The 14,604-nt window shown below is 41.2% G+C and overlaps 1 protein-coding gene across 1 annotated transcript in view; it reads right to left on the reverse strand.

The window, feature by feature from the left end:
• Positions 1–241: 241 nt before the first annotated feature.
• PIGG (phosphatidylinositol glycan anchor biosynthesis class G (EMM blood group)) overlaps positions 242–14,604 on the reverse strand; it is an 84,155-nt gene continuing 69,792 nt past the window's right edge. Inside the window, exon 13 of the mRNA XM_065662550.1 lies at positions 242–797. Coding sequence (XP_065518622.1) covers positions 572–797 — 226 coding nt within the window. The 3' untranslated portion in view covers positions 242–571. The remainder of the gene's footprint in view (positions 798–14,604) is intronic.

Here is a 14,604-nt window from a genome sequence, read left to right on the forward strand (position 1 = left end):
GGAGATATTCAAGGCCCGCCTGGACAAGTTCCTGTGTGATGTACTGTAGGTTACCCTGCTCTTGCGGGGGGGTTGGACCAGATGATCTTTTGAGGTCCCTTCCAACCCTTGGGATTCTGTGATTCTGTGATTCTGTGATTCTGTGAATGCAAGGTCTTGTGAACAGCACGAAGAAATCCTCTTGGATATTTTTAGGATTCTGTCATCTAAGAAGGTAAAAAAAGATTGTATGTGCAAAAGATTTTTTCAATGCCTGTGGTCTTTACTCAGATTAAGATGCACATTTTTAAATTCAAATCACATAACATTGCCATTCCATGATTTGGAAAGTGCTATAATGACAGCTATAGGACAAAAGTTATACATGAAAAATACAGTTTATTTAAATTAAACATTTTTAAAGCAAACTCAAGTTTTAAAACAGCACAGGCCCTTCAAATCCTGACTTTGACCAAATTAAACAAGGTTAATCTTCAAATTCTGCACAATAATTTGAAGCCATTATTATCCTTCTTCCATCCCAGTGTCGCGCCGGACATTGCAATGCAGATCTGCGTACCGCACACTTATTTCAGTCTTGCACTTTGTGAGAATGGTTGTGATCCATGGCTGTGAAGAACAGGCAGATCGCGGCTGTGATGAACACATGCACTCCCTCATAAAGTAATTTTGGCGAGAAGACGCTCCATATGAACAGGTGGTAACGCAGACCTGTCACCAAAACTATGTATACGGCAACTGGAAGGGAACGCATTAGAGCATAGCAGAAACAGCCGTGACCCACTGCTGCTGCATTCCTGGTAACAGAAACAGAGGAGTTCATTCTCAGGCAAACTTAGTAAAGACTTAACAGTTTCTCTACTTTAGCATTATTTCCCAACCAAAGAACACTTACAGATCTCCATTTTGTGTCAGGATACTGATTATTGATGCAACGATGTAACTAATAAAGTTTGTCCTTATCATCTCTATATATCCTATAACATGTAAGTACATTAAGAGTAAGCATAGCAACTGCCTCTGCATTAAAGGCACCCTGTAGTGCACCTTAGAAGGTTCTGTGCTTTAATATACTTTGTTTTAATTGCTAAAGTCTCCATTAAGCAGTTTCCAGATAGCTTCATCTCTTGTTGGCCTTCCAGTGCCTTTCACAGTATCTGGATGGTAAGAGACAGAGAAGAAAGACTTCAGCACTCTTCACAAAGCTGCCTAACCTGTACAATGGATAATCAGATGGAGCCTGCTCCCCCTGTACAGGGCATAAAACTTCTTAGAGTACACTGCTGCCTACAGCCAGTAATATTGTACAAAGCAATATAAAAACTGCTATTACCATACTTCGCAAACCTAGCTAATGTAACATTCTCCAGAGAACACTATATTCTTAGGCTTACATGAGTGATACATTCCTGTCACAGCAGATTAGCTCAGCTGGGTCCACTGTATTGCTAGAAATGTCTGTCCCATATGTAACCTACATGGTCCAAACCTGCCACAGTAAGGTATTCAGTGACAGGAGTCAGATGGAAATGAAGTGAAAGGGTTTTCTGCACTTGATTGTTCTTCCCTCCCAAAGTGCCAACTCACAGCAATGATGCTGGGTTGGCACATGTCCCTTCTCCCCAAACCACATTTACAGAGACTAATTTGCACCAAATTCAGATGCTTACCTGTTCAGACAGAAGGAAAGAATAAAGCTATTTCACTGAAATAATAAGCAGAACATTTTCCTCTCCCCATCAATATATTTTACATCATCAGTCCCAAAAGAACATATCAGCTGAAAGCAGATATGATTTACATTGACATCCCGATTTGAAAAATCTGTTCTGCTCCTCCCAGATTTTAATTCTGATCTTGTTCCAAGTAATAAAAAATTAAGATGATTAGCACTTCTGTGAGATGTGAATTAGTCACGACTAAGTAAGCCACAGAATGCAGTATTTTACATAGTAAAACTATTAAACTTATAATTTATAAATCAAAATAATTGGGATACAGTTCTTTTTTCTAGCAAAGTCAAGAGCAAAATTCCCAAGGCTTTCAGTGGAAAGAAAAACAGGTCATGAAAGTGGAGCTAAAAAATCAGTTAAAAACAGTGAGTGTGAACAATTGCAAAACATATATTCATTTCATAGAAAACTATTTCCCTAGCTGCTTAGCCAAGGAAACTGTGGCTTGGGAGTGAACTAGGCTGCTCCCTGCTTCTGCATAACTATTTTAGTCTTCAGTGAGCTTGTGTAAATAACCAGCTTTATGTTTAATAACCGATTTTGTTGACAAGGATTAAATAAACTGCAGTTCACTCATTCTTAGCCGTTTTCTGTATGAGTAAAATGGTATTTGTAGTAGTTGGATGATACAACTGAATAAACAGAGGAAATGCGTTCTGAGTCAGATAGGCAAACAAGTGATTTTTAAACCATTTTCTGGAGTAAAAAAATGCATTTTCTTGACCAGCTAGATGAAGGCTATCAGTGGTAGTGGCTATCACATTTATTAAGCTCATGATGGGATTTTTCAAGGGAATACTAAAAGAAGGAAGTGAGCATACCCATGAACTTTTACATCCAGGTCTTTCAAGAGCCCTGCATTTTAAATTTCAGTTCATATCTCTTTCCTTAGTTTGTGCTCCCCTAACAACATATTCAGTGCCCTATTGTGAGAAAACTCCTAGTCTTAAATCAGTCGTGTTAAAATTAAAAAAAAAGTACTTTTTTAATTCTGAAGAAATTAAATTGGAAGATTATTATATTGGAATATTATCGGAATATCACTGGAAGATAATAATGAAAGATTGTTTTGAATAGAATTTCTGTGAACTCACTTCTTTGGCTCAAAAATTAGATAGATGTGGTATTTTAACTACTAGCATTTTAAACTGGAATGACAGCCCAGAGTAATCTTTACTAATAACATTTAAAGTCTGCATTTTCACATTATGATTTCTAGCAAAGAATCCCCAAGTCCGTAAGTAAATGGTACAATTCTTTCTATATTCTGATACAGTAAAAATAATGAATGCTTTTCTGCTTATATGATACCTTTACTTCCAAAAGGTCTCAGAACTCTCTTCATCTCTCAACAAAACATAGACACCTACCTGCAGAAGGAAATCTTGGACAGTTCCACTGTAAAATGCAGCAGTGCAATTCAGAGAAGGCAACAAAAGTGTACTGTATTCACAAAGTTGAACTGTTAATGGGGTTCAATAGCAGAATAATCCCATTTATTTTGGAGCTCGTATAGGACTTCACATGTGTGTTGCTGCAGCAACAGCATCAGAATGACTGAGCCCAAGCAGTTTGACCTACTCGGCTGTTCTGATGCTAAGGCACAGCCCCATGCCTTCTTCTTGCTTCTGCCAGGTACCTATTTGCTGAATAGCTAAGAATAATGACTTTATGCATTCCTACTCATGCTACACACAGAGTGGCCACAAGGTACAGGGCATAGGGTACAGGGCATAGGAATCAGGCTGGTGCTGCTAACATGACCATGGCAATCCAGGTAGTTCAGCTGGCTGTTGAGTATTCCAAAAGAAGTCACGAGGAGAGCACAGAAAGCTAGCTGTAGCATGCCACTTGTACCCTACCATTTATGAGCTGGAGCAGCCAGTAATGAATAACCTTGCAACCTCTCAGTGCTGTTTCAGTGAAAACAACATAAGATTACAAGGCACATCTAAAGCATAAACCTGTAACTACTCCATACAGAGCTGTCTCTGCAGCAGTCAATGCCTTTTTTTGTTCAAAGGAGAAGAACATAGGAGGGATGTAAACTGTACACACTAACACCATGTTCTGACAGAACCAGCCTCTGCATAATGCAGGAGTTGAAAAAAACAAGTACCTAACCTCTGATATTGAGCTCACTTAGCTAGTTAGCTTCTTTGGACTTGAATGAGAAATCCAAATGTGTTAAAGATGACAAAGCATATCCAAACTTCACATGAGACTGATGCTGAAGATTGCTAGGATCCAGAAAAGACAATGACTTAGAAGAATTCTGAATCAAAGAACACTAAAGATTCACATCACTGAACACGCTATATTTAGACTGCAAATAGTCTAGAGCACATACTGGCTTTCAACAAAAATCCTCTCTTTTAATTGAATATTTAATACATAGAAAAATATGGGCAAGAAAGTGTGCTATTAATAGATTTTTCTGCTGCTTTGCATCTCCTAGATCTAACTGCCAATGGTTTGTCAACAAATCTTTCACCTCTTTATCTGTCTCTAAGGTGCCATTAAAATGGGTAATACAAGGTTTATAAGACAAAAAAACTATGATGCTAAAAGCGTGAAAGAAAAACCACTCTTTTCTTGTAAAAGCATGTCTCCCAGTTACGTAGAATACTTGGCAGATGGTGGCACAAGTTTTGTAGTTTAAAAATAAAGCAAAAAATCTCTGCAGGCAGCCCTACAAATGCTTCCAGAAGGAATTTTAAAATACACTATTTTACATTGTTCCAACATTTGTTCTAATCCACCATATTAAATAAACATTTTAGAAATACGCAAGCAGATGAGTGAAGAATACCCCAGGATTGTAATTTCTCTGGGACTGGGGGAGGAAGGGCCAAGTCTGCAGGGTTTCAGTATGAAATATGCTGAATCCTTTCATTAAAAGTTATCCTCCAGCATTTCTACCCTTCCAGCTTGTCTTTTCTAGCTGAGTATCACTGCCTAGATTACCTCTTACAGGGATACTGAATTTGCATATTTGAAGGCAATTTGACTGGATTAACATTCTTTACTGTATTAATGGCATTTTTCATTCTAGGGTTTCTGCGACTTCAGTTTGCAAAATCTCCCTGTTTTAATGACCTATAAAAATAGTTGGCACTTTGTTAATCTGCCCTGTTTATAAACTAATAATGGGTTGCAGTCAGCAACAAATCCTGTAACACTCCAACTGTGTCTGTGACATCCTAAAGTACCTGCAATCTACAAGAAATTCCCCTGATCTAAACAAATACCAATTAGCTTAGCAGCAAGAGCAAACTTGCTACGTCTCTCCCACATCCCGTATTCTCACCTAGTATAATCCTTGCAGTGCTATTTTAGATTGTAGCATACAATCCTGCATTGTCATGGAAAAACACTTTTTAGCAATTTTTAGCAGATTCAAGGGAACCAAGAATCCTTTGAAAATTTACGTGATCAACTCTGTTACAGGCTGTCAATCAGAACAACATTAATTCTACAGAGTCACAATTTTTGACAACAAACCATATCAATGGACAGATGTCAAAAAGAGTAGGTGGCACCCATCTAAAAAACTCATTGAGTATATTCTACAGCTTGGGGATGACCACTGATTTTCCCATGCATCCTCTCTCCTAGTAATAAAGGTGGAGAAGCTACAACTAACTACTTGAGCAAAGTCAAATGGCCATGGCAGTAAGTTACAGTGCACTGTACTATGTATGGACTGTAGTGTAGAGTCCATCAGGGTCTCATAAAGATTTAACTGTAAAAGCCTATTAACTCCTGAATCTTTAATACTCTTCATTTCAGCATCAAGAGCAGGAAAAATAAGATTGTATCAACAGGTTTGCCTGTTTTCACTGCTGACATAATCAGTTGTGTTGGGAGTTTCCTGTCAGGAAAAGAAATAGCTACAGTCACACAGCAGAGCTAACTCTTTTTGCTGGCATGTACTACCAGCTAACCTGCTTAGAACAGAGATCTACCTAAAATACAGAGCACATATCAATTAAATTTCAGTCTTCTTTTTTCAGTCTTCAGTCAGGCTTGGTCCCTAAGAACAGTTCCAGTGGAACCCCCTACACTGGATACCTAACAAAGATTTACATTAGATTGCAAGTAGGAATCCAATTATGCTGACATTGGGCCAGAAGGTCTGAAAAGCCACTCTTAATGGCTATCATCACCATTTAACTGGGTACCTTTGGTAATGGCTCCTAGAAATCTTAGCAACCCAACTAGAAAGATGTTCACTACATCCAATTCACCTCTTGCATGTGATCATTTCCCCAGATCCTCTGGCAATCAACTTAAAATGGACTAGAAATTCTCTGCTTTTCAGCTTTTACTTGATCAGTCCTCACCTTCCCTCACAGAGGAGAGAAAACACTTCACAAACTAAATCATCCATGTTTGTTCCAGAATTGCAGGCAAAAAGATAGCACTCTAGGCAACGTGGCCGCGTAATACATAGATTCCTTCACCACAGAGAAGTTTTACTCCTTTTCATCAGATACCTTTGACATTTTACATGCCTGTAATGAAGAAAATTCTTCTACATTACAGGCATTTTTGTCATTATAGGCATTTTCTTCATTCATGGCAGTCCATGCTGGTACACATGTAGTGACTGTTCCTGCCTGTTACCACTGCTTCAAGCTTTCTCATAAGGCTCTGCTCAGTTTAATACTTAACACGTTACTCTACTAAGCTCCAAGAAAACCAAAGAAGTTAAATCAGGCCCAGACTTTAAAGCAGCAAGATATAAACCAAATCATTAAAATTCCTAACAAGCAAAACACAAATCCTAAGTATTTCAAAGCCCAACATTAGTCAATTTTCTGCAGAGAATTCTCCTAAAATCAAGGTAGCACTTCTAAAGACTTCCGGTAGAAAAAATCCTGAAGCATTTTACATCAGCATAATACATGCAGGGAATAAAAGGGAAACTTATAGCTTGATTTTCTGGTAGGGCGCATCTACAGGCTTTCCTGCCCTCTTTGTAAACAAACAGCTCTTCTTCATCAACTTAGATGAAGATGTAAAGAAAAATAATATATGACAATTTTTCTGGACAGGAAGGCTCCGAAGAGACTTAAATAAACAGTTACCATGTTATTTAATTAAATTCAAACTTAACAGTTTAGAATATACCAGCCTAACCGGACATATGAACAGTGTCACAAGGCATTCCTAGGGAGGGCTCCCCAGGGATTGATACTGAGCCCCAAGCTGTTCAACATTTTTGTAAGTGACCTAGATGACAGCACTGAAAGCATGCTCACCAAATTTGTTGATGACGCTAAACTGGGTGGCGAGGTGGGCATATCAGAAGGGAAAGTCATCTTAAAGAGAGACCTGGACATGCTGGAAGAGTGGGCTGGCAAGAACTGTATGAGATTTAACAAAGACAAGTGCAAGATCCTGCACCTGGGACAGAATAACCAAAGGGCCCAGTACAGGATCTGTGTGGTGGGGAAACAGCCTTGCTGGAAGGGACCTGGGGATGCTAGTGAACAAGCTGAACAGAGTCAGCAGAGTGCTGCTGCATCAACAAAGGTAAATCACGTGCTGGGCTGCATCCACAAGGGCATCACTGTCAGAGAGAGAGATGTGATCATTCCACTCTGCTCAGTGCTTGACAGGCCACACCTTGAATACTGTGTTCAGTTCTAGTTCCCACAATTCAGAAAAGATGCAGACAGACTAGAGAGGGTCCAAAAGATGGCTAGGGATGATCAAAGGGCTGGAGAGCCTGCTCTACATGGTAGGACTTGGGTCTCTTCTTGGAGAAGGCTCAGGAAGATCTTATTATAGTATTCCAGTAGTTACAGGGTGGCTACAGAGAGGATGAAGGTGCTCTCTTCACCACGTACACCACATGGAGAAGACAAGAGGCCATGGGTATAAGGCAGAGATTTCACTTCAGTACAAGGGAGACATTTTTTACATGAGAAGAATCAGTCACTGAAATAATCTCCCCAAGGACATGATAGAGTCCCCGTCACTGGAGGTTTTCAAGACGCAGCTGGATGGGTAGGTAGATGATCTCATCGAGGCTCCCTTTCTCACAAACGGCTGGACCAGACGATCTTGTGAGGTCCCTTCCAACATGGGCTATTCTATAGTTTGGTGAAGCAATGCTCACTCTTCTGCACTGAAGGCGGAATTTGCTCTTTCTTTCTTGTATTTTTTCATTACAGTAACTATTTTTAAACATGTGACTGAACTAGAACAACAGCTCTCTCCTCAAATTACTCCTGCCACCCCAATACCATACACATTTGAAAAGAATTTGTGCACTTCAAGAAAAGGTGTGAGAAAAGAGGATAGAAAAATCCCAGATAAATGCAGAAGGACAGCATCCAATATCCCATGTACAGTCCTATCCACAGCTACCAGAACCAAGCAGCCAGTTTTTTTTTTTTTGGCCACAGAACAAAGAAAAAAAAAGAAAAATAGTGAAAGAGAAAAACCTGCAAGTTAGAACAGTAAGACAAGACTATTAACAGCGAAAAGTACAGTTTATATCTAGAAACATTTCTACAATAATTATATAAATAAAAGTCTAAAAATATGGTCCTCTCTTCCCAGAATTGCCCATGAATGGCTCTGCTCCTGCTTGAGCAGTCATACAAGCCACTGACAACCCAGCTTCATCATGCAGCCCTTCCTAATTGTAGAGAAGAAATAAAGTTTGTACTATGCTTCAGTCTGAAGGTTACAGTTACAGAATTAAGAGGAAGGAATATCCAAAGTAATTAAGAGAAAGGGGAGAGCATTCCTTTAGTGCACTGTGTATACTTCATGCAGTGTATCAGAGTATTGCCCCCAGCTTTCCTCACAGAATCTTCTGTTGCAATGTTCAGTGGATTCATCTTCAGAGACTCATTATTCCTAGTGGCGCAATGAGATGACTTCTGAGATTATGCAAGGATACTCTTACCAAGCCCAAGTGTCATATATACTTTTTATGTGGGCAAGTTTATATGAGTGTTAGACTTAGAAATAACTTGCATGAAGCTGAGTAATTAGAAACAATATTCAGCTTTAGCATAAAGACTGTAGAGCCCCACACGCTTTCTCTTGGAAGCAAAATGATGCTCTACAAAGGATGAGACAATCCTAATACTACTAAGCACAAAAGGAGCACTAAACAAAAATGGTTTCACCTTGGCAAGAAATCGAGTTCAAGACCAATTTGATTTTTGAGGAAGATACCTTTATATACTAGCTGCTGACCCTCTTCCTTACTGGGCTCTAGCTGAGAAAAACACAAAAAAATCAAAGTAAGACTTTTTATGCCAGTATCTGGTGATACTGTAATGCTAATCTTGGCTGATAGAGAAAACATAGACAGAACACAACTTTCAGAGGTCGCTTTCAACTTAAACCATTCTGTGATTCCATGAAGCATGAATGAAAGGAAAGGAAAGGGTAAAGGAAAAGGGAGAAGGAGAAGAGTGAAAGGGAAAGTAGTGAGAGGGAAAGAGAAAGGTGGGAAAAAGGGAAAGAGGGGGATACGGCATAGAGGCAGAGTGAAAGAGGCAGAAGTAAAGAGCAAGAACGAAAGGGAGTGAGTGTCAAAAGGAGCAATCAAGACTGAAAGACAGGGATAGGAAAAGGTACCTAGAGGCGGGAAGCGTGAGGAAGAGTGGAAGAGAGGCACAAGAAAGCACAAAGAAGATGGGGAAAGCAATCAAGACAGGAAGGAAAAGAGAGATAGAAAGTGAACGAGAGAGAAGTGTGCCAAAACGCAGGAAAGATGCCAATTGAAAGGGAAAGAGAAAAACAGACTAAGCAAGTGGGAAGGCGAAAATGGATATGAAAGAAAATCAGTAGGAAAGATGAGAAATGAGATGCATGGGGGATCACAGACAGAGGGAAAGAGCGAAAGTGAGCACAGAGGAAAGAGTGAGAGATAAAGGAAGCAAGAGGATATGAGAAGCAGATAGGAGAGATTCTGCGAGCCAGGGCAATCAGGAGGGAAGGTGAGATGGAGAGTGAGAGGACGACACTGGGCAAGAGATGAGCTGAGACAGAGGGAAAAAATAAAAACAACACATGAAAGTAAAAGGGACCAAGCAAGAGGGAAAGAGAGGCAGAGTGAGAGAGGACAAGACAGCATAACAGGGTGACAGAGAAGAAATAAGGAAGAGTGAAATAAATCAAAGAAGAGAGGAAAAGGAAGAGAAATAAAGGAGGAGAGCCAGATGAAAAGAGGGAAAGACTGAGAGGGAAAGAGTGGGCAAGAGAAACATTTCAACAATAACAAAAAGCACATAAAAGTGGGAAAGTGTGCACGACTGTGGAAAGCCATGCACAGGAGTGGGAAGGCTGCATGCAACAGAGAGAACGGTCACACAAAGAGAGGGAAAGACCACGAGAACAAGAGGAAAAGCATGTGAGAGAAAAGGTACATAGAAGAAGAGGGCAGCATGCGCACAAGGGAAAGCATGCAACAGGCAGAAAGCATAACAGAGAAATGTCTGACTGAAAGCAAAGGAGAATGATTGTGCGCCCATGAGAGAATGAAAGAATGCTCAAGATAAGGGGCAAAAGGGGAAAGCAACGACGGTGGGGGGGGGGAGCGTATCTGCATAGGGGAGAGGGAAAACACATGACAGAGGTAAAGGCCATGAGAGAGAGCAACACAGCACATGATAGCGAGAGAAAGCAAGCTTGCAAACTGGGAGAAAGTGACAGAATATGCAAGAGAGAGGGGACACTGAGAACACATGAACACACATGCAAGGAAGTGGCAGAAAGAACACACATGCAAGTGGCACAAAGAAACAGAGAAAATCTGTCACTGAGAGACAGAAGGAAAACATGGGCGGGCGGTGTACAGCAGCAACAAGTGCCAGAGAGTACCAGACAGGGAAAGGGTGTGGGGAGGGAGGGTGGCAGAGACTGCAGGCAAGACAGGAAAGTAAAGCACACAAAATAGAGAAACTATTTGGGGCGTTAGGAGGGGGAGGAGATAGAAAGCACATCAGTGAGAAAGGAAAAGCGCAAGAGGCAAAGAAAGGCACAAGACAGTGAGAAGGAAAAAGCAGGCAAGAGAGGGAAGGAGCATGTGAGGGAGAGAGAGATGGGAAATGCCTCAAAAAAAAGTAAAAGCATGCAAAAAAGGTAAACAACACACAAGAAACAGTAAGCAAGGGAAAACATGAATGGGTGAAGTAAGGAAAGCATGCAATGCATAGGGAAACTATCAGAGAGGGACAGCATGAGCAAAGAAGAAGAGGAAAACTATGCATGAGAGTAAGAGGAAACGTTGCCACATACAACAAAATGAAAGCACATGCAAGGAAGAGGTAAAGCATGTGAGAGACAGAAAGCCTCAGGAACAGCAAAGCACTTCTGAGATGGAAGTACACAGAATGAGCAGAAAAGTGTGTGTGTGAGACAAAGCGTGAGTGACAAAGGGAGAAGATGGAAGGTGTGCTCATTACAGGAAAAGGCCATTAGACAGACAGGAAAACATGCCAGAGAGAAATGGAGACTGTACAAGAGAGGGAAAGCGTGAAAGAGAGGTGAAGAATAAAAGAGGGGTGGAGGAAAACAGAGAGAAAACACACCAATATTTTAGTTATTGCTTGCATATCATGAAGATGTTCTCAGTTCCTCATACTGTCCAGCCAGTAACTAGGCTGGGGGTGTACAAGAATCTGGGAATAGACACAGCTGGGATAGCTGACCCCAAGTGACCAAAGGGATATCCCATACATTGTGCTCAGAAAAACTGCTGGGGAAAAAGGAGAAAGGGACGTGTTTGTGTCTTTGTGTCTTCCCAAATAAGTGTTATGCATGCTGAGGCTCTGATTTTCCGAGAAGTGGTTAAACACTGGCCTGACAACGGTAAGCACTGAATAAATTCCTTATTTTGCTTTGCTTACACACAGAGCTTTGCTTCACTTACTAACCTAGCTCTATCTCAGTCCATGAGTTTTCTCACATTTGCCCTTCTGATTCTCTCCCCCATCCCACTGGGAGGGGAACAAGCAAACAGCTGCGTCGTGTTTAACTGCAGGGTTAACCCACAACAGGGGGAAAGTACATGAGAAAGGGAAGCCAACAAACAACAGACAGAAAAAGGATGAGAGAGACTGAAATATGCAAGGGAGAAAGTAAGTGAATGGCAAAGTGTGCTACAAGAGAGAGGGGAAGAGTGCACAAGAAGGAAAAGCAATTTACAAGGAAGGAAGAAAATATCAACGAATAAAGAAATAGCACATACAAGAGAAGAAGAACACGCACTGGATGGGGGGAAGCATGTAAGAATGGGAAAGAATGCAAGAAAAGGCATGAGACAATGTAACAGAGAGGTAGGGAAAGAGTGCACAAAAGGTGAAATTGCACAAGAGACACAAAAAGCCCAGACCAGCAAGGAACAGCATGCAAGAGAAAGAGCATGCACAAGAGAGAAGGAAAGCCCTCACATGCAAGAAAGGGGGAAAGAGCATGGCAGAAGAAGGAAAAGGGAGTCTGGAGGGAAGGCGGGAAGCACAAGAAGAAGAAAAAAGGAAAAAAGGAGAATAAAGGAAATTGAATGCAAGAGAAAAAGACAGTGTGCAGGTGTGATGGAGAGCAACTGCCAGAGACCAAGGGAAAGAGTACACAAGAGGTGAAAATGCACAGAATATGTAAGGAAAGCAGACACATGAGAGAGAGGTAAATGGCATGAAAAAGTTCATCAAAGAGGTAGACATGAGTTACCGGGAGAGCCTTAGATAGGGGAAGTATGTAAGATAGGAGGAGAAAGCAAAAAGGTTAGCAAAAGAAAGCTCAAAGCAGACAAAGCACAAGAAAAAAGAGGAAAGCAGATGTTATATATGTGAAGTGCACGGGAAAGTGCAGACATAGCAGGAAAACACACAAGGGAGAAACAGAAAGCATGATGAAACAGCACTTGTGATAAAGCATGTGATAGAGAAAGTGTACATATGCCTAAGAGAAAGAAAACAAGGGAGAAAGACAGGGAAATTGCATCCATGAGAGAGGGATGGTGAAAGAGGGAGAGGAAGTGTACCAGGAGGGACAGGAAAGCACATACAATAAAGGAACAGTGCATGACAGAGAAGCAATGCAGGAGAGAGGGGGAAAGCAGAAATTGAGAAAGAACTGAAAAGCATGAAGTGTCCAAGAGAGTGGAGTGGATGCATGGGACAGAGATAAAGATGTAAGAGACGGAAAGAAACTTTGCAGTGTTGAGAGGAAGAGGGATCATTCATACAAGAGAGAAAGAAAAAGCAGGAGAGATACACATTCAACAAAGAAGGAAAGCACTTGAGAGGGAAAGTAGCCACAACAGGGGGAACATATGTTAAATGAGAGCACTCCAGAGAGCATGTAAGTGAGAAACATTCACACTAGAGACAAGAAAAGCATGAGCAAACAAAAGTGTATATAACAAAGTGAAAGAGCATTTGAGTGAATGTGCATGATGGAGCAGGAAACTGACTGGGAGAAAGTGCATGAGAGAAAGACAAAAAGTATGAAGGCAAGGGAAAGCATGCCAGAGACAGAAAGAGAAAGCAAACAGCACAGTGGGTGGGGAGGGCAGGAGTGTGGATATGAGAAGGGGGGACCAAGAAAAGGAGGGAGCATGCACAAAAGAGGAGAAAGGTGCAACAGAAAGAGCAAGGAAAAGGTGCCAGAGACGGCAAAGACACACTAAAAAAGATCAAATATATCAGAGAGGGAACGTATGTAATAAAGAAGAGATGTTCATTAGAGGCAGAATGGAATGTGCACATGGAAGAGGGAAAGCTGGTGCGCAAGTGAGAGGAAAAGCATGCAACACAGCGCAAGGGAGGGAGGGAGGGAAAATATGCCCAGGACGGGGAGAGTGCAAACAAGAAAGGAAAAAGGAAAGCACAGCCAATAGAGCAAAGTTGCAGGAGAGTGACAAGGCGACAGCATGCAAAAGAGGAAAAGCACATGCAAAAGAAGGGAAATACACAGTAGAGAAGGAAAGCACGTATGTAGGAGAAGGAAAACTTGAGAGAAGAGGGAAAAGCAATAAAGTGTGAAGGAAAGAGACGGAAAATGTACTGACACGCGAGAAAGAAAAGCGTACAAAAAAGGCGAGAAAAACTGCAATAGACAAAAGGAAAAGCACAAGCATGAGCAGGAGGGTAAGTGCACAGGGAGTGAGAGAAGTGCACAAGAGGAACAGAGGGAATACATGATAGATACAGAGGAAGAAGCACATGCGCAAGGAAAGAATTCATCTGTGAGAAATGAAGGGAGAAGTTCAAGTTAGTGAGAGGGAAAGCACACGCAATCGCGGTGAAGTGCACATAAGAGTAGAAGCACATGCAAGATAAGTAAAGTACATGCATGTAAGAGAAGGGAAGCACACATGCAAGAGCAGGAAAGCACACCTGTGGAAAGGAAAGCACAAGAGATAAAGCACTGGAGAGAAGGCAGAAGAAAGGGAAATTGCATGAAATGGGACACACAAGTGAGAAGCACAGTATATGAGCGTGAAAGCACAGAAGACGGAAAATGAGAAGAGAGGTTGCAGAAGTGAGAAAGAGTGAGAAAGGGTGTGTTAGAGAGCTCAAGAATGCCAAGTTGCACGTTACGGCATGTTCAAGATACAGAAACTGAGACAGAAAGGATGTAACAGAGTAAATGTGAGTCAAAAAGCTTGTAAGGCAGAGAGAGAAAGCTTATTTAAGGGACGCAAAAAGTGTGCAAGCAAGGACCGTACAGCAGAGGCAACGAGCATGCCAGAGACACAAAGTATGTGCAAGACAGGCACAATACTTGTGGGAGAGGCAAAATGTCCAAGAAAGAAAAATAAGTGAAAAAAAGGAACAAGAGAGACAGAGAAAAGAACAGTGACAGATGTGAGAGAAAAAGTGTAAATGTGTGG

Source organism: Lathamus discolor, chromosome Z (genome assembly GCF_037157495.1).
Source record: "Lathamus discolor isolate bLatDis1 chromosome Z, bLatDis1.hap1, whole genome shotgun sequence".
NCBI classification, from domain to species: Eukaryota; Metazoa; Chordata; class Aves; order Psittaciformes; family Psittacidae; genus Lathamus; species Lathamus discolor.